Genomic DNA, 17,179 nt, shown 5'->3' with positions numbered 1-17,179 from the left:
AGGCAGAAAGCTGAGGCTGTAGAGGAAGAGCTACAATGAAAACCATGGGCAAACAGTAACAGATGGGGGTCTGATTCCTCCTACAGGAATGATGGGTCACAGCCAGAGTTAAGGGTTGATCTTAAGCCCGAAAGGCAGCAGCAATTGTTTGAGGATTGTCTGGGATTTCTCACCAAACAAGGGCAATGTGCAGTTTCCAAAGAGATGGGGACATTGTGCAAAGGAAGACTAGTGAGAGGGCAGTAAGCCTTCTCAGGAGCCGAGCTGTCTCTTAATCATGACACCACAGATGTCTTTGGCCAGGACCTGAGCAGGATGCCTAACCCCTAGCATAGGACATGCTTGACACGGTCTCTCTTTGTTGTGATTTCTGGCCTCATGTTCACTTGTAAATACAAATTTGGTCAGCCCCTGTCACAGTAGCCTGCTCTCCCATTTCCCCTTCTCCTCGCCCTGTCCTGCTTAGAGCACAAGATCACAGTTTGGAGAAGGCAGGTGCAGTTGTAGATATCACCTGCCTCACCCTCATAACCAAGGCTCAGGTGCTACTGAATTAACATCCCACAGACAGTGCTCCTTTCTCCTTACCTGCAGCTCCCTCTGGCCAAGTAGCTTGTCATGGCCAAGGGCACTGTTTGCAGCAACAGCATAAGGTCAACTCGCTTCCTTCCACTTACATAAAGAAGACATCTCCTGGCTAGAAGGCAAGAGGAGAAGAAATTTATCCCACTGATGAGTTCCCACATAGCAGAATGAACCTGTGCCACCAAAATCTGCTGTGACTTATACTCATCTTCCTCATCTCTATCTTTAGCACATCAAATGTGCTGATAATCAGCCAGGACATCCACTTGTTGGCTGACCAGCCAAACACTGATAAAGAATCACAGAATCACAGAATCACCCGGGTTGGAAGGGACCTCAAGGATCATGTAGTTCCAACCCCCCTGCCTAGCAGGGCCACCAAACACACACATTCAGATCAGGTTGCCCAGGACCCCGTCCAACCTGGCCTTAAACACATCCAAGGACAGGGCAAGAATGAGGTGATTGGAGGTGACAATTACCAAATCTAACTGTCCTGGCTCTGTCCTTCTCAACCCACAGTGGCCCTTCCCATGCCAATCCTGTCCTGAAAATAAAAGGCCAATACCTCTGCATCTTCAGTGCAGTGAAGTGGGTAGGAGTGCTGCCAGGAACATGGTGAGCAGAGACCTTCCTTTCCTTGAATTCATGCATGCCTCATAAGGATACTGATCTCCAACCTTTAGGTTTTGGCATCTCTCCATAGTGGCTTCAACCCAGCGTTAGGAAGGGAGACACAGCATTGTACCAGTGCTGGTAGCTGATGGCCCACAGACAATGGGACATCCCACTACTCCCCTGCCTCCAAGAGTGGATACTCTGTTGTGCTAATGTCAGGCATTTTTATTCTGGACTCCTGAAAAGCCACTGGAGAGCCCTGGGATTCAAACAGACAAGCATGGGCCACAAAGGGAGACTTGGTTCTAAAGGTCAAATTTCCTTGATGCGAATGCCCTTCCAGCATCTCCTCTGGGTCCTGGGATGGTATTCCCTCTCTTGTTGCTACCTGTTATCCATAAGCTAGTCTCCAGTCTTCCCAGCAAGTTTTGGAGGAACATTCTTGGGCATGCATGACTCCTGGAGCTGATGTCTACCAAGAACAGGTTACAGAGCACAGCTTCCAGAATCACTGCAGGAGACACGGAACCTCCCCATCATTTTTTAAACAGCCTCCCCCATGAGCAAATATCTAGAAATTTCCTTTCATGGTCCACTACTTCTTGCAAAGAAACAATCCCTCCTCATCCAGCCACTTGTGTCATAGGGTGCTCAGAGACCTGGCCCAAAAGCTGGAACAATTTTGTTCCCTCCTGAGCTTCAGAAGGTAGGAGGCTCTCCCCGCTACCTCTGCTGACATTGATGGCACCAACTAGAAGTACCCAACAAGCCTCTGGGGTTCTGCATGACTGACTGGGGTGAGAGAAGTGGATTCAGTCACGTCCTCGGCCCTAAAGAGATGGAGAACCAGTGGGCCTCATAGAAAGGGAAGAAGAAAGTATTTCAGTGCGTTTCTGTTTCGCCTCTTTTTTCTTCCTCTTGAGGAAATCACAGAGCGTCTTGTGATTTAGAGACAAATATGCAAGACAAGGAAAGATTGAAGCCACAGGCTTGGCCTGCTGCCTGATTTTTTTCCTCTTCTTTCAGCATAATTACAATTGAGCCATGTAGTAATTGGGTAACTTTTTCCAAAGGGATCCTTTCACCCAGAGTGAATCATGCTTGCCACAAAGGGTACACAGACTGGAGGCAGCTAAAAGACCTATAGATCCCAGAGTTTATTATAACAGAGCATTTTGCCCCCATCCCTCTGTTTCTCAGCTCTTCAAACATGCCTAGAGTAGTTGCAAGAGCCTGACACTGAGCTTTCTAGGATGATTCCTCCCCGTTTCTCCAAGAGGACTCCTCCAGGCTTGCTGCTCCAACGTGGTTTTGAGGGAATCTAGGGATCTGCAGAAGTCGCTGCTTTCCCTTTTTTGGATCCTGTACCTACAAGAGCTGGTGGCAAGGTCTGGGTCAGCAGCTGAACAGCTCTAGGGGATCACAAGGCTTGCTGGTATGGCTGAGGCTCCCCAAACGCAACATCAGTCCTCTGTACCTGGACCATAGAGAGTTCCTGAGGCACTGTATACCCTCAGTGACATTCTGGCTCCTGGTTTAGCGGAGACGAAGAGCCCAGCCCTCAGACACTTTCTGCCAAGCCTTGATCCATCTGACCATTTTCCATGTGGGATGAAAGGCTTGGATAAAATACTCATTGTGAAACTATTTTCCATTGAGTTCATGGCCACACACAGCTGGATCTCTTCCTGGAGTGGCCAGCAGCCTTCTTGGAAGGGTTGGGATTAGCATCCCGGAGAGGGGCCTGGATGAGGGAGGGAGGAGACATGTCTTCCCTTCCCCCAAACCAGCTCCTCCCACCTTATTCTCGATCCTATTGGCAGCTGGGGTTGGTGAAGGGCTGGCTCTAGTCAGCTCTCCATCTATTTAAAGGCAAGGGTGTGGTCCTGCAGCTACTTGCCTGGGACTTTTGCACCTTGGAAGAGAGGAGCATCAGCCTGCATAGCAGCACCATGTCTTGTGTGAGTAGGGAGGGAATGGGAGGATGGAGCCCAGAAGGGCTATGGGGAAGATGTTGGCTTGGCAGCAGGGTATGCTACCCTCTACCTGCTCATCAGTCCCTGTGTTGGAGGCTCTGTTAGAGCTGCATGTTCTGCTGCTGGGGGAGTCAAGATCCCTGCTGCACCTCCTACAGAGGGGTGACTGCTATTTCTTGTTCAGTCAGGAGTTTGTTTTTTTTTTTTCCCCTGCAGGATTCCTCTGGGGAGATATGTGGGGGGTCCTTGCTGGATTGGTTCCTGAGCTGGGGTAACCTGTTTTGCAGAGGTTCTGCTCCAGGGAGGCAGCTGAAGTAGTATTTATTGCTTTCTAAGCGTCTTCTTTTCTGGGCTGCCCTATTGCTTGCTTCCTGGCTGCAGTTTTCATGAGTCATTCAGTCATTATTTCTTGTACAAAAATGCACTTCTCTAAAGTGCCCTTCTCTGAGTACCAAGGACTGTTGGAGGGATGCTTGTATCAGGGAAGTGTTTGCACTTTGATTTCTTGCAGTAGTCTGAGAAAGAATAATCAGGGAGTGCCCCAAGTGCAAATGAAACCTTAGTAGAAGAAAAAATTCTTGTGGTCACGCCAGGGAACAGACTGGGCAATGAGCACATATGGGTATGAGTAGTAGGATGTTTCTTTCTGTTTGACAAAACGCAGAAAGGGGCATGCAAATTTCTTGCAAATGTTAAATTTTCAGGAAGTAAGCCCCTGGACACAAGGGAGTGGAATGTCTGAGCTCCTGGACCTGAGCAAGGTTTGAGGTCCAAATCCAAGCCAGGGGAACGGAGCGGAGGCTCCATCCCTGCACATCCAGATTCCTTGGGATGATATGAGACCCATACAGTACATGGGTGTGTTCAGGACAGAATGGGTGTGATGGGAGCTTGCAGGTACTTTCACTTCATTGCCATGAAATATAGACACGTTGATGACAGCAGCAAAGAAGGAGGTTGGGAAATCGGGCACATGGTTTGTCTGATTGGAGTGACTTCTCTGGGGTGTCCCATGTGCCTTGCCCTAGGGAAAGGGAGTGTCCCTGTCTCTCCCTTGGTCCAAGGCAGTGTACTATACTCAGGCAGCAAGGAGAGCTGCCAAAACAAGTGAGCTAGCAGGTGCTGAGCTAATGTCTCTGCTTCCATGTTTAGCAGGGACCAGTGTGCACCAACTTGGGTCTCAAGCCTGGCCAGCGCCTCACTGTCAAGGGGATAATCGCACCGAATGCCAAAAGGTAAGCTGAGCCGTGCCACCCAGGTGTGGCCAAAGCACCATGCTGAGTTGGCTTCTGCTAGTGAGGACAGAAGGAATCCCCTCCCTTGGGTGGGAGTGGAGCAGCTTTGAAAAGGGTTAACACCAACAGTGTTTCCCGGTGAGTCATTGCCTAATGCACATTGCAGACGTGCTCTACTGCCAAGGGACTAAGCCAGAGCAGATGTGAAGCTCCAGCTGCACGCACTGGCAGCGACCACATCCTCTATAGCACAGAGTAAAGGAAATGGAAGCTCAGTCTATACTGAGATGTGGCTTGTGACCATCCTAAAAAGCCGCATCCTTTCCCCTGCACGAAGGTTGCCCAGGAGCACCATTTCTGTACTTTGCTGTCTTGGGCAGAAGACTACAGCTCAAGCAGCTGGGGACATCTTGGGTGTTCTGGTGTCATGGATGCTCTGAGCCACAGACCCATGATGAAGCCAGTGGTAAAACTACTGGTCCCACTGGAGGTGATAGTGTGGTCTCAGGGTGTTCATCCAGTAGAGATGCTTCTTGTATGCTGGTGGGGAAGGAATGGGGGAAATGTAGTGAGTGGACAGGTGCACCAGAAGTGTTCTTATCTCTGCAGGGATCAATGGCTGGGGCCCAGGGTTGGGGACTCTGCAGTAGTTCCCAACCCTCATGCAGCTCTGCTATTGGCAGGACTCCTTGTTAAGTGAGGTGGAGCCTGGAGTGCTGTACCAGCACTAGCGGTGTTCCAGGAAACGTGTCCCAGCTCTTCCCAGTGCCTTTGAAGTTTGATACTGTCGGCGTGAAGCCTCCTGGGCTTTCTCTTGCCAAATAATATTCCTCCTCACTTCTCATCTCAGTAAGAGGCCTGGAGGCAAGGTGGACAGCAGGCTGGGAAGTTGTTTCCTCCCACTACCATTGCAAGACGCTTTGGGATAGCTAATGAGATGGTAATTACTGCAGCTGCCTGCAAGGTGGGGAGAAGCAGTGGCTGTCAGGCAGGGTGCAGCACCAGCTAACTGTTTAGGGCTGGAAAGAACGCAGTGACAAGCAGCTTCTAGGGAGCTGGTTTGGGTGCAGAGTAACCCCATGTTCAGGGCTGCACACTGAACCTCGGCACCGTCAGCTGGGCTTGACAGAACAGACCTAGACTCAGTGTGCAGCATGCAACATGGTGTTTGTCTCCTTTCTTTGCAGCTTTGTGATGAATCTGGGCAAGGACTCAACCCACCTGGGACTTCACTTCAACCCCCGCTTCGATGCTCACGGTGATGTGAACCTCATTGTGTGCAACTCAAAGAAAATGGAAGAGTGGGGTACAGAGCAAAGGGAGACAGTCTTCCCTTTCCAGAAGGGAGCTCCAATAGAGGTACAGCTTGGGATACACTCTCCGTATGTACTGCACTCTGAGCTATCTGTACAGGGGGTGGCTGGCTTCCCCTGCTTGCTCAGTGCCACCATCCAGATCTCTGAGCAGTGGCAAAGGGTGGGAATCAAATGTGCAAGCTCTGTGTAGCTCCAAGAGATGTTACTGTTGAACTAAGCAAGGCATAGGCGTCACTTGGAAGACTAGAACGCTCCTGCTGCTGAAGAGCAAGCTGTGCTGCTGAGCGTGTTCACTCTGAAGAATGGGGAAGGCTTGAGGGTATCCTGACATAAGTTTTCTCTGACTTTTGCATTTGTTTTGCAGATCACTTTCAGCATCAACCCAAGCGATGTGACCGTCCACCTGCCAGGCCACCAGTTCTCATTCCCCAATCGGCTTGGTCTTTCTGTCTTTGACTACTTTGATACGCATGGAGACTTCACGCTCCGGTCTGTCAGCTGGGAGTAACTCCTCACATCTGTCTCAAAATTTAAGAAAGTAATCAATAAATGTGTTTTCTTCTACTTGGTCTCAAGGATTAACTTTTCTTATATCATAAACCTACAGGGTTGGACAACTGGGGAACCTGGGATGGCAATAACTTACTGTGTAGGAATGTCAGATGTGGGTGGGAGTGATCATTGGTCCTCAAAGTCATGGTGGGAAAGGGGAAGCTAGGTTGTGCCAAGAGCATAGGAAGTAAGAAAGTGAAAAGCCCAGGAAGAGTCTGAGTGGGAAACAGTGTTAGGGCCAGATACTGCTGTGGGTGAAAAAAGTGGAAGGGTACCTTTGGCAAAGCCACTGACTCTTTCAGTCTGATGCTATGTAAAGCTGTAAGCAGCACTGAGTAGTGCTGCTGGGAAGGCTGTGCCTTGATAGAAGAACGCAATCTTTAGGACCTTACTTCTGGGCTGGGCCACAAGCAAGGTGAAGGACAAACACTTTGATGTCCTACAAAGGTACCCTGCAGGCCTGGCCAGGCTGTTTCTTTCCATTAGGCAGCTGCAGAGCAGCTGGTGCACAGGAGCTTGTTCCTAAGGCAGCAGCACCTCCCATTCTTTTTCCATAATTCATGAGGATTTGCCAGCTGCTGTGTCTCAGGGACTCATGCAGAATAAGATTCATCTGCTAGGAAACGTGGGCTGGGGAAGAGAAGCTAGGCTCAAGATGGACTTTTGGGATGGGAGGCAGGAATACTTGGGGTGTACAAGCAGGTTGAGGCTCTTAAACCAGATCTCTTGAAGCCTCCTGTTGTTCAAAACCAGTCTGCTCTGTACAATTGCAGCCTGCTCTTTAAGGCTATGTCTGTGATAGTAAAAACAGCATCTAGTATTGCCACCCTTCTCTTGAGTCTCTGTTCTCTCAGCTCTGCTGCTGGATAAAGCTGTCTTGTCTGGGAATAAGAAAGTTTAGCTGTATGGAATTGAGCTGTGCTGGGTAAGATGGACTCAAGATGTAAGACCTGGCTCAGTTTATGTCACTGAAGTTGTCACAACCTGGGGTATATTCAGCAGGACAGAGGGCCAGGGATGTCCTTGCCCACAGCAGGGACACAGTGCTGGTGATAGGCCAGTTAATGAGCTCTTATGAAGGGCAACCTCACACATAGCACAATGTCTTCAAATTGCACTTGGGATTCATTTTTCAGAAAGATTCCTCAAAAATATTGGTGAGAGTGAGGGGAAGGAAATTGAATGAAATTTTCACCACAGGCTGGGGATGAATCTTATTCAGGTCTCCTGCTAGCGTGGTTGCTTCTTCATGTGACTCACAGCTCCCATGATATTTGTGAGTCACTGTTGTCTGGGCTCTGTTACAGCTCTGTCCGTTGCCTGAGAGGCGGTGAGGGTGGTTGAGCTCCTTGAAGATATAATTAAGGCATATAGATGCTGACTGCACCCTTTCACCCACTCTGGCCTTGCATAGGGTGAGGGCTGGAGGACTCCTCACACATGCCAGAACTGGGATCCCTGGGAAGAGCATCCCCAAGCAGTCTTGCAAAAGGCACGAAGGAGAACACGCCAGGTTGATGACAAGGATGGAACACACCACAAGACAGCACATAAGACAGCACTTTTATTTCATTACTCAACCCTCACAAAAACCTGGGTGATATCCCTCACTGAGGGCACTGCTTGTCACCCAGGGCTCCCCCTGCTATTCCCCACGAGCCCCAATATTTACACAAAAGCCATGAAGGTGCTATGGCCTCCTTGTGTGTTTGGGATGCCGGCGGTAGCTACTGGCTAGCAGGGTGTAGAGGAAGGGATTGATACAGCTGTTGCCATAGGCTAAGCAAGTGACACCAAAGTTGAGGTAGGCCTGGGCAGTAGGGCCCATGCCTATGCCCTCATGCTGGTACAGCCCGGCCAGTTGCCAGCCCCAGAAGGGGAGGAAGCAGGCCCAGTAAGCCACCACAATGGCAGAGATCCTGGAGGAGAGACGCTGGGAGGGAGCCCGGCCGGCCGCTGACAGTCCCGGGTGCCAGGTGGAAGAGCGGTACACCCGGACCAGGAGGGTGTAGACAATGATCAGCACCACACCGGGCACCAGGATGCTGGTGGCAAAGAGCACCGTCAAGTAGAGGCGGAAGGCTGCTGGCGTCCACGTGGGGATGCAGATGCGCTTGTTGGGACCATCGCCCTCCCGCAATTGGGTCATTGCCATCATGGGGGCTGTAAGCAGGAAGGCAAGGAGCCAGAGGATGGCACTGGCTGGCTTGCGGTAAGCGCTGCCAGCCCTCCTGGACCGCAGAGGCCTGGTTACTGCCCAGTATCTCTCCAGGCTCATGGCGGTCAGGAGGAAAACGCTGGCATGCATGGTGAGGAGGTCCAAGCTGAACAAAAGCTTGCAGCCCACATCTCCAAAGAACCAGTCATGGGTGAAGTAGGTGCAGACCACAAAGGGGATGGTGGAGAGGTACAGGAGGTCAGCCAGGGCGAGGTTGATCACATAGACCCCCAAGGAGCCTGCCGAGCGGCCTGCCACTTTGCCAGAGGCCACCAGCACCGTGTAGATGTTCCCCACCATCCCAATGAGGCACATGAGCAGCAGCACTGTGCCCAGAGGCCCTGTCACTGGGCTGTCCCCTCCTAGAACACTGCTGATGTCATCCTCACCGCTGCTTTCCTCTAAGAAGCTGCCACCCTCAAGGTCCTCTCCAGGCGTTACATTGATGAGGGAAGAGTTGCAAGACATCTTTGGGGATGGAGTGAAAGAGCAATCAGGCTGCTGGAGACCCTCTCCTTCCTCCTGCTTTTCCTGCTTGTTGTAGGGGGCACAGCTACTTCTAACAAAAGCAGCCAAGGAGGGGATGAATGGCACAAACTCAGCAAACCTAAATCTCCAGAGAAGTCTATTCCTCACCTCCAGCCATCCAGTCTATTTTGCCAATCTCGTTCACCACAAGTGCCGTCTGCTGGTTTTCCTCAGGCTGAAAAAGCAGCACCGTTTCTCCTTCAAGACTGATAGGTGCAAAGAAATGTCTGCCAGACAAGAAGAAATGTCTGTCTTCTTCACCAGCTCCTCACTTGTTGCTCCTCCAGTATTCGCTGGGCAGAAAATCAGCAGACTCTGGACAAGTGCATCCCTCCTTCTCTCCAGTCTCTGTGTTCTCTCAGCTCTGCTGCTGGGTAAGTGTCCCCCCAGCCCAGCCCTGGAGAGCTGCCTTGCCCACTGCACAGGAATGTGTCTGACTCAGCTTCACACACAGGTGTGAATGTGGTCCCAATTTGTACTGAGCTGCTAGTCACCAGCCAAGGAGACAAGGGGAGCTCCTATTTTAGAAGATACATTCCTTCTTCCCTACTGCCTTCTTCCTTCTCTCCTCCTTTTTTTTTTTCAACTCTCTTTCTTTTCCCCATTCCCTCTTGCTCAGTCTTCCTCCTTTGAAGGAAGATTTAATGAAGGATAAGACTACTGAGTCTGGCAAGAGGGGAAAAACAATTGAGGCTCTAAGAGAGAAACAAGGATCAGCCCTGAAAACTGAAAAAACTGATGCTGCCACCTGACCCTTAGCTCAGCTAAGGTAAGAGGGCCTGCCCCGCACTCAAGGCCAAAGATCTCCTGAGGAGCAGTCAATGCATTTAGTACCTAGTCTTGCAATCAAAGACTCCCACAGACCACCAAAGATCTCCCATTCTTTTAGCCTGGCACTCTCCCACCCTTGTCATTAGTAACCATCGAGCTCCTAAAGATCAAGGGGCTATTTATTTCAGTTCCACTCCTTCCTTCCTCTCTCCAATAGCCACCCTCCTCCTCCTCTAGGATCTCCTTCGCCTGCCTCGCAAGAGCAGGAAGCAAAAGTGTGTAGGGCAGCACTGCCTTCTACTGGAGTATCACAGTATGACATTCGTGCTGCAAGGCCCTTTGTGCCAACCACTGCCCTGCTCTCTTTTTCCCACATCTGAGCTTCGTTTGTCTTAGAGAGCAGACATAAGACTTCCCTTATACACTACTGCATAAATGTATATTACATATACACATATAACGTACAGGTGAGAAAGCAAGTGACAGGACTTTGACACCCAGAGAATAGGGCAGTAGATACTCATATATTCCAACTTCAGACATCAACCCCTAGGCTGTATTAGACTCAACAGTGTGTCAGAAGCATATAGAAGACATGCTGTCTACTGCTCCCTGCAGGAGCCAGCCTCTCTCTATGGGTTTAACTACAGAGACTCAAATCTGACAGCTGAACTTCAACAACATGAATGTCCCTCACAGTACCTTCTCTAGGGCAGTATTTCATCTCCCACCACTTTTTTCTTGTGGGTACACACACACTGTCCATTTACATATACATACATAACTGTTGTTTCTGAGCTCAGGAGCAGTCAGAAGATGATCTCCATACAAACATGGTCTGAAGCTCTCAAGCCCATATAGATGGGAAGAAACACATCTCACATGACTGTTAGATTAAATCTTTTACGTGACCTTTTTCAAATGTAGCTCTAGCTGATTAAATAACCAGATGTTTTACATCTCTGTCACCAGCAGAGAAGCCACTTCTTGTAATGAAAGTCTCTCCTAGTCCAGCAGCCTCTACAGCCAACTGCATTATCTCCAGTAAGGCAGCTGTTTTCTTGTACAAGGTTAAACCTTGTGCATTCTTGCATAAGGCTGCCTGCAGTTTTCTGCAAATGTGATGCTAAGTCCCATGTCCATCACAGCAAGTGCTAAGTTTTTGAGGCCCTATCAACAGGCAAGGCCTGTCAACATCCAGTCAGATCACCGCAATTTACCACTGACAGTTTGCACTGAGGCTTCAGTCTCACAAAGTCTTGGACTTGAAGCAGCTTAAAAAGAAGATTGTTCTTGGAGAGAAAAAAAAAAAAAAAAAAAGTGCTTCAAAGAGTAGGCTGCAATAGCACTGTGTTTCTCTGACATCAATCTTCTCTCCTCTTCTGATAGCCCACCCAACAGGACCAGGTAGAGTTGAGTTACAGCAAGGTTCCTGTCCGGCTTCCTATGATTTAAACTTGAAGTAGGCTTCAACTGTAGAGAAGAAAAAAGGCAGTGCATTAGGGCAATACTCTGTGGCAGGGCAGCAAGAGGAGAAGGAAACACCATCCAAGCACTTACTGGCATATTCCTGTGGTGTCATGGCCTGGTTGATGATGCTTGTGAAAGCTGTGATCCAGTCCAGCTGGTCAGCCTCTGTCTCGCAGGTGAAGAGGTATTCTCGGTCAGGCGTGACAATGGTGATGCCATAGGGCCAAGAGAAGTTGCCTTGTGTCCCTGAAGGCAATCCCTTCTGGACGCTATAGCCATTCTCTCTGCTGCCCACAAATACCTCACCCTTAGCAAATGCATCCTGCACATCCAGAGGGAAAGAGAGGGATTAACTGTACTCAAGAAGAACCAACTAATAATAGCAGAGCTCCTGCGGGCAGCAGGAGAATGGGTAAGGATCAAAGAGATAGCAGCAAGAAGACTTGAAGGTGGTCAGGGGATTCAGAACCGGGAGGCTACGCCCAAAGACAGTGACTGAAAGGAAAACTTAGGAGAACAGACCTCGAGAGGTCTGAGAGAGGGAAAGCTGCATCTGCCTCTCCATCAACACCTTCCATGGCATCACCCTTGACACCACGACCCTTGCACCACAACCTTCCCGGTTCCCATTGTTTGCAGGCAGTAAGCAAACAAAGAAAGTGCAGGATGAACAAAGTGGGATGGAAAGGGGAAGACCTAGAGTCCATTCAGAGCCACTGGGAAACCCACAAGCCTCCCTTACAACAGAGCAAAGCAAAGAAGCAAGACTCTGTTTGCACTCTGACCCTGCCCTCAGCACTGTTGCCTACAGTTGTCAGAGGTCAGATCCCGCCCTCACCAAAGGGTCCTTGAAGTACATGAGCCTGCGGTGATCCAGTGTGAACCAACGCTTCTTAAAAGCCTCTCTCTGCTGTAAAGGGAAGAGGTGACATACGTAAGATGACAGCGCCCTCTGCCGTGAGCAGTGCGAAGGGATGCCCAAAATTCAGCACAACTGCTTGAACCAAGCCCCTGCCTTAACAGCAGCCTTCTTTCTCCCTCTAAGCTGAAAGTGAGGAACTGAAAGCAATTTTTCAGTCCCACTGTAGCGTCAAAAGAATAGAGGGTGGGGATGGGGAAACTGGGAGAAAAACAATGGAGTGAGGAAAATCAATGGCTCTCTGGGAGGTCCCTGCTAGATTTCTTCACCCCCAAGCAGCTCACCTTGGGACCTGTCTTCTCCATGTATCCTTCCTTCAAGAAGTTTCTTGTCAGCCGGCTTTTAATCTGACGAAAAGAGTAACATTCACTTAGCCATGTTGCTTTGCTGTTCACTTCCAACACCATGGCCTTCCTTCTGTTTGCCCAAATTCAGCTCCCTTTTAAATTCATGTTTGTAGAACTGCCTTAGCTAGGAGTCACTTTGGTCTCCAGAGTGCCCAGAAATAGGAGAAATGAGCTGCTCTCTGTCATCCCAGGCTCCTGTATGCACACTTTTTCACTTCTCTATCTAAATACTACAATTTCCACTTGTGTGCCTGGGGATCTAATAACAACTAATGGGCTCTTTTATCAGAGCAACCGAACATCAGCAGGAGACTCAGCACTGCACTCTAGTGCTGCCTTACCTCATTATCGCTGGCTATGGGAAATGCAACCTTCAGATAATGGAACTGCACGGACCGAATGGCATTGAACCAGTCCACCACCTCCTGAAAATAAAACAGGAGAGAACAGAAAGCTTAGGGACAGCCACAGTGAGACACTCAAACTCATCCAGCTGCACCCCACGTTATGTCAGCTGCAAAAACAGCCAGCTTTCCCTTCTCCAGGCCTCACCCTCACACACACATACAGACAGCACAGGCAGTACATCTGCACACCTTCTGCAGCAGCTCCTCCCACAGAAACCCACTCAGCCAGTGCTCTTGCTCTGCTCCCTGCAGCAAAACTCTCACAGACACACAGAGAATCAGAATTCTCAACCTGTTTACCTACAGCAATTCCCACACATGCACACACCTTCTATCCCAACTCATTCCTCATGCTACTCGGTATCAGTTAATTCTCCAATCAGCCTCAATGTCTTTGCAGTGTGATGCTAAACAATATACCTTTCCACTTTTATGGTAGACAAATATATTCCGAGTCTTGTTGTCTTTGAGATAGGTGATCTGCAAGCCATTGGGGTTCCCAATCTTCTCTGGTTGGAATGTAGCATTGATGACGTCTATTTTGACATTGATTTTGGGTTCTTTGGCCTGAGAACAGAATAGCATTGGTCATGCATGAGCAATTCTAGTAGGAAAGTGATCTAAGTGACTGACTTAGGAGGATAAAGCAGAGTTAGAAGGTCTTAAAAATGTACAAACTGCCCCTTCCCATCAAAACAGTTGTACACATTCTCTTTCCTCTGTGGCATGCCCAAACAATGGCTCAGCCCTTCCAAAATAAATTTGGGACAACCAGTGAGATGCTGAAAGCGCATCTGACTTTACAGCTGACCTGGTCTAAAGGCTAACTGGCCCCAAAAGGAAAGACTTTACACCTAGCCCTCCCTATCCTAAGCCATTCCCTCACTTGTGGCAGTATACTAGCATTTGTCCCATTTTTTCAGGGAGACAAACTAGCAGAAAAGCCCTACTTAAAGTGTTTTTGGCAACTTAGTTCACAGTAAGGTGAGGTTGGTTCCAAGGACAGTGCAGGGTTGTACAGCCAGGGAAATGGACTAGGATGAAGTGAAAGATCAACCTTCCCATCAGCAGTGATGTTGTAGGACTGTATCTCAGTCCTGCACTCGGAGATTAACAAGTGAGACAAGAAAAGAGGAGTCTCATGGAAGTGCTATTGCTTCCCTGCCATGAGCAAAGAAACTGTTGAAGAGGTAAGGATGTGGTGAAGCACAAAGTGAAGATGCAGGGGAAATGTCAGTAGTTGGAAGGGAATCCCTCTTCTGTGATGTGTTACCATCTCTGGCTGAGCGAGTAAGGAAATCTCACAGAGATAGAAGAGTCTCCATAACCCCACAGCCCTGAGTTGATCACCATACTCACATCCTGCTTGGTGAAATACTTCAGACATCCCTCTCTCTCTGACAACAGGAACTTGCGGGGTTGGAACTGCCCACTGTCTCGACCTCGCTTCCAGAGGATGCCTTCCTTCACCCCTAGGAGTAGAAAGGTCAGTTTGAAGACTATCCTCCCAAGAGGAATCCACCAGCAAAGCAAATGGTTTTGAGCAACACCAGCTGGTAATACCGTGCTTGGAAACAACCTACAGCAGTGCCAAACTACACTTCCTACAACTTAAACACCTCCAAGCCCATGCTCTGTACCTATCAGGCAGGTACTCGGGAATACTTGTGGGATTTGCAGCTTTGATGAGCTTTCTCTTCTTGGTACTCAAAAGCTTCCAGAAAAGGCAACAGGCAGCAATTCTGAAGTTATGCCCTGCTCTTACCATCTGTGTACAGTAGCTGTTTTCCAAGCTCAGTGAACTCTTTCCGTTCGTATTTGGCCCGTATCCACTGTTCTCTCAGCACCCTACAAGGAGAGGTGACAGCTTAGAAACAAACTACGGCAATACAGAACTGCCATCCCCCTTTTCATTTGTATGCAGCAACTTACTGGCAGTCATTGTAGGTTGGCTGGTAATAGTAAATAGGGATGTGAGCTTCATACATGGCCTTAGTCACAGCATTCCCATGCTTGGCCAGAAACTGCAGTTAGAAAGAGAGTTAGTGCCTTCTCTTTGATGTAGACTTATGTTGTGTCTAGATGGAGCTGGCAACTGAGAAATCAGTAACCATGAGCAATAAAGACCCTAAACATTGGCAAGATAAGATGCAAGAGATCTGTGCCAGCCATAAAGTAATAGGGCACGAAGAGGCACTCAAGGCAAGCACATCCTCCCAGCAATTTAAGAGGAATTATCCCCAGTTGCGCACACGTAGCAAAGTTACATTGATCTCCAACTTTGTGAGGCCAAAGGTCAAAAGAAGAGTTGGTGTACATCCTAGACTCAACCCCAACATACCAGTGGGACAAAGTTCTCACCTGCACCTGAGCATCATCCCAGTGGTCCATCTTCAGGGATTTGACTTTGCTGATGCTAGGGATGTTCCGGTGAATTCCTGAGCAGCTAAGGCATATAAAGACACCCAAGGTAGAGGATGCCCAGTCAGGATCTGAGGGCATAAAAAAGGGGCGAAGGTATGACCAGAAGTGGTAAATTCCTTGGGGGGATATGCCTCAAGTGAGAATGCATTACTGAGAAATAGAGATCTTGGTAACCATGGTTTCAGCTGAGCTGACTAATTAACCAAGCATACCGAAGGCAGTCTAGAAAAAGCATCATACTGCTGCATTCCTCCTGCTTCAATTGCTTAATCTGAATCTCAATTAACTTGAACCTTGGAAAACTCCAAAGCGCTCTGTAAATTCCCTTTGGGTAAAGAATCATCTGAGACTCCAGGAGCTGTTTCGTGCAACACAGCAAACCCACAATACTATTTAGCTCAGGAAGTGAAAAGCAACTGTAAAATCAGAATTCTCAGGGGAAAATTTAAGAAGGTAAAGTGGTATTAATTAGACAAATTAATTTGTCTTGGATGGTACAACCCACATGTACCTTTTGGAAGAAATGCAACAGTCATTTTTAGCAGTACTGGTAGACTTCAAACCGGTACCCTTTGTAGAGGATAAGCTCTTAAGTACAAGAAACCTCTCAGGTTGTCCATGGCAAGTTGTCAGTTCAGAGCTGAGTCACAGACAAGACAATGCCCTCCTGAATCATGCCTTTTTTCTGGAGCAGTTAGGTTTCCACTGGGAACTTTCTTCTCAGGTCCTGACTGGGCATGATTTTGATTTGTGTCTGAGATCCAACACGACTGCAATCCACAGTGCTGCAGCTTTGGCGCTACCTCGTCCCTGTCCTTTCCACCAGCACTGTGGCAGCATCTCCTTTGTCTTCCCTTACTCCCCCACCTCTGGGACCCCCTGCAGCCTGGACAAATGGAATTAACTCACACAACACTGCTGGGCTTTGCACAGGTTCCAACAACCATCCCCTAACATCACTCCTTTCCATTCTCATATGCCTCAAGGCACTGAGCTGGCCACAACGGCTACTAGAGACCAAACCCAGTCCTTTTCTTCTGACCCATCCTCAGAAGATCCAGCCCTCAGGGACTCACCCGGCTTCCCGCAGTCTGCACACAATGAGTTTTCTGCTCTTCTCCACACCTCCCTCAGGGCCTTCATGCTCTTATCACCTCCAGCCATGGTGTCAAATTGTCACCCTCTTGGGCAGTGCAGGTGCCCGTGTCTTCTGCACCTGCGGTGCACCCTGAGGGAGAAGGAGCCACCAGCAGGCCTTGCAGGAACAAGATGGGAGGGCAGGAGAAGCCCTGAGATTAATGGAATGAATATGCAGGCCTAATGGTGCACCTGAGCCGGCAGAGAACAGGCTGGGGCAAAGAGGCCGAAGTGCACCCAGGCTGGGAGAAAAGAGGAGGAGGAGGCAGCCGAACCCATGGGCGTGGAGGGAAGTGCAGTAATTAACCACAGAACTGGTTTTTCCGCATTTCTGCTGGGGAGAGGACTGGCCAGGAAAAGAACCCCAGTAGCCAGAGAGCTGATAAAGACAAGGTGACCTGGGACGAGGCGGCAGTGCTTGCCACGCTCTGTGGGCTGACTCTGCCAACGCTTCCCTTCACAACACTTGCGGAGCCTCCACTGAAGTCAGCTGGCCGCCACGCAAGAGTCACACTCATTAAAGCGAGGACGGGAGGTCACGAGGGGTTCAAGAGTTCAGCTAAAGCCAACCCAGTCAGCCAGCAGCGAGACCACTCCCCACCACAACTGCTCCCGCGTCTCGGAGACAGACTCAGAGCTGAGATCTACCCTCACACACACCTGCCCGGGCTAAGTA

At 49.3% G+C, this 17,179-nt stretch overlaps 3 protein-coding genes across 4 annotated transcripts; 1 reads left to right on the top strand and 2 right to left on the bottom strand.

Moving 5' to 3' along the window:
- The first annotated feature begins 3,070 nt into the window (after positions 1-3,070).
- Positions 3,071-6,294, top strand: LGALS1 (galectin 1). The gene is made up of 4 exons (XM_042837881.1): positions 3,071-3,164; positions 4,332-4,414; positions 5,602-5,773; positions 6,095-6,294. Exons 1-4 carry the CDS (start codon positions 3,156-3,158, stop codon positions 6,236-6,238), a joined length of 408 nt encoding a protein of 135 aa, XP_042693815.1. The 5' UTR covers positions 3,071-3,155; the 3' UTR covers positions 6,239-6,294.
- A 1,550-nt stretch (positions 6,295-7,844) lies between these two features.
- On the bottom strand, positions 7,845-10,128 carry LOC122170747 (urotensin-2 receptor-like). The gene has a single exon (XM_042837896.1). The coding sequence runs from the start codon at positions 8,966-8,968 to the stop codon at positions 7,973-7,975; it is 996 nt and encodes a 331-aa protein (XP_042693830.1). The 5' UTR covers positions 8,969-10,128; the 3' UTR covers positions 7,845-7,972.
- Positions 10,129-10,688: 560 nt separating this feature from the next.
- LOC122170746 (arf-GAP with dual PH domain-containing protein 1-like) lies at positions 10,689-16,791 on the bottom strand. 2 transcript variants are annotated; one of them, XM_042837894.1, is made up of 11 exons: positions 16,443-16,788; positions 15,304-15,434; positions 14,875-14,966; positions 14,708-14,790; positions 14,302-14,414; positions 13,363-13,509; positions 12,877-12,960; positions 12,473-12,535; positions 12,108-12,179; positions 11,360-11,591; positions 10,689-11,272 (listed from the first exon to the last, which is right to left on the bottom strand). In XM_042837894.1, the coding sequence occupies exons 1-11, from the start codon at positions 16,528-16,530 to the stop codon at positions 11,244-11,246; spliced, it is 1,134 nt and encodes a 377-aa protein (XP_042693828.1). In that variant the 5' UTR covers positions 16,531-16,788; the 3' UTR covers positions 10,689-11,243. The 2 variants fall into 2 exon arrangements, with proteins under 2 accessions (XP_042693828.1, XP_042693829.1); XM_042837895.1 differs by lacking the exon at positions 12,108-12,179 and having other exon boundaries at positions 16,443-16,791.
- Positions 16,792-17,179: the final 388 nt, after the last annotated feature.

The sequence above is a fragment of the Centrocercus urophasianus genome, unplaced genomic scaffold (genome assembly GCF_019232065.1).
Source record: "Centrocercus urophasianus isolate 14NV4802_14NV808 unplaced genomic scaffold, USGS_Curo_1.0 seq_73, whole genome shotgun sequence".
NCBI classification, from domain to species: Eukaryota; Metazoa; Chordata; class Aves; order Galliformes; family Phasianidae; genus Centrocercus; species Centrocercus urophasianus.
The sequence above is the reverse complement of the archived record's forward strand: the minus strand, read 5'-3'. Positions and strand labels throughout refer to the sequence as shown.